At 29.0% G+C, this 1,730-nt stretch overlaps 1 protein-coding gene across 1 annotated transcript in view; it reads left to right on the top strand.

Annotated features, from left to right (window-relative positions):
- Positions 1 to 464: 464 nt before the first annotated feature.
- The window catches only part of Phum_PHUM242730 (Sorbitol dehydrogenase, putative), a gene marked incomplete at both ends in the record, with an annotated part of 4,529 nt that continues 3,263 nt past the window's right edge, over positions 465 to 1,730 (top strand). The window contains 6 exons of the mRNA XM_002426172.1: positions 465 to 533; positions 615 to 765; positions 875 to 1,034; positions 1,103 to 1,287; positions 1,367 to 1,545; positions 1,621 to 1,723. Coding sequence (XP_002426217.1) covers positions 465 to 533; positions 615 to 765; positions 875 to 1,034; positions 1,103 to 1,287; positions 1,367 to 1,545; positions 1,621 to 1,723 — 847 coding nt within the window. The remainder of the gene's footprint in view (positions 534 to 614; positions 766 to 874; positions 1,035 to 1,102; positions 1,288 to 1,366; positions 1,546 to 1,620; positions 1,724 to 1,730) is intronic.

The raw sequence follows: 1,730 nt of genomic DNA, 5'->3' as shown, positions 1-1,730 counted from the left end.
TAAAAATTAACCTTTTGAACCTTTTTCGTCGGTTTGTTTGTTTGACTAAATTTAAAAAAATATTCGTTGATGATGGGTTCGTTTTTTTTTAAAAAAAAGATTTTCATTCATATTTTAAATCCGTTAAAAATTTTTTTTTTTTAACCCGCCATTTTATTATTTGAAAATTATTTTCTATTCAGTAAATTTAAATAATTTTTTTTTATACAAAACGTGACGTCATTTTATCTTATATGAATGACTTTAATTATTTTTTAAAAAATTATTCCCTTAATCAGTTTATATTTTGGGGGGAAAAAAAATAAAACCAATTAAATAAAGAATTTTTATTGATAACACTTTTTTTAAACTGTTTAAAATGGCGTCAATTGTTTAAAAAAAAAATTTTTTTTATTAATATTTGCTTTGGGTTTATGTGTTAACTTTTTTTAGGTATTTTCTGTGGTATTTAATATTTATTAAAAATGGCGCAACAACAGGAACCTTTAGACAATTTAACGGCCGTCCTTTATAAAATAAACGATTTGAGATTAGTAAGTTTTATTAATTATTTTTAATTTTATTAGTTTTGACCCCCCCAAAAAAAAAAAAACTTATTAATTTTTTTTATGTAGGAACAACGTCCGATCCCTACACCCAAAGATGACGAATTACTTTTAGAAATGGCTTGTGTCGGAATATGTGGCTCTGATGTTAGTTATCTGACAAAAGGTCGCATCGGAGATTTTGTTGTAAAAGAACCCATGATATGTGGTCACGAAGCAAGTGGGATCGTTAAAGAAATTGGAAAAAACGTTAAAAACTTTAAAAAAGGTATTGTCGATAATAATAATTATTATAAGGGAAAAAAAAATTCACGATTTTTAAATTTCAGGAGATAGAGTAGCCATAGAACCTGGCGTACCTTGCAGAAAGTGTTCCTTTTGCAAAGAAGGTGATTATCATTTATGTTCGGACATTCTTTTTTGTGCGACTCCACCCGTTCACGGTAATCTCACACGATTCTATTGCCACGCTTCTGATTTTTGTTACAAGTAAGTCAACATTATTAATTATGTAAATTTTAGTAAATAAAAACTTTTTTTTGGAAAATTTTATTTAGATTACCGGATAATGTTACATTAGAAGAAGGAGCTCTTCTCGAACCACTTTCTGTTGGTGTTCATGCTTGTAGAAAAGCTTGCGTAAATTTCGGTTCGAAAGTTTTAATCAATGGTGCTGGACCTATTGGAATAGTAACCTTGATTGTGGCTAAAGCTTTCGGAGCAACCAAAGTTGTTATGACAGGTACAATTTTTTTTTTTGGGGGGGAAGTCGATGTGATTGAAAAAACCTGATGGTTTAAACCTAATTTTTTTTTTATTAGACATACAACAAAGTCGATTAGATCTTGCTAAAGAGTTTGGTGCTGACGGTGTCGTTTTAATCGATACGAATTCAAATGTCATGGATACTACTAAAAAAATTATAGATTTGATGGGAGATTGTCCAGATAAAGCAGTAGATTGCTCCGGTGCTGAATTTTCAGTTCTACTATCAATCCACGTGAGTGTTTTAAATGATATTTTAATACTTTTACCTTTAAAAAATTGTATTTAATTGTTAAAAACTTCATTTTAGGCCATTAAACAAAAAGGAATTATTGTTTTGGTTGGAATGGGTCCTTACGACATGAAATTACCAATGGTTCAAGTTGTTATTAAAGAAATACAAATTTTAGGAAGTTTTCG

Source organism: Pediculus humanus, genomic scaffold (assembly GCF_000006295.1).
Source record: "Pediculus humanus corporis 1103172107613 genomic scaffold, whole genome shotgun sequence".
In the NCBI taxonomy this organism is placed as follows: Eukaryota; Metazoa; Arthropoda; class Insecta; order Psocodea; family Pediculidae; genus Pediculus; species Pediculus humanus.
This window is presented reverse-complemented; position numbering and strand designations above follow the sequence as displayed.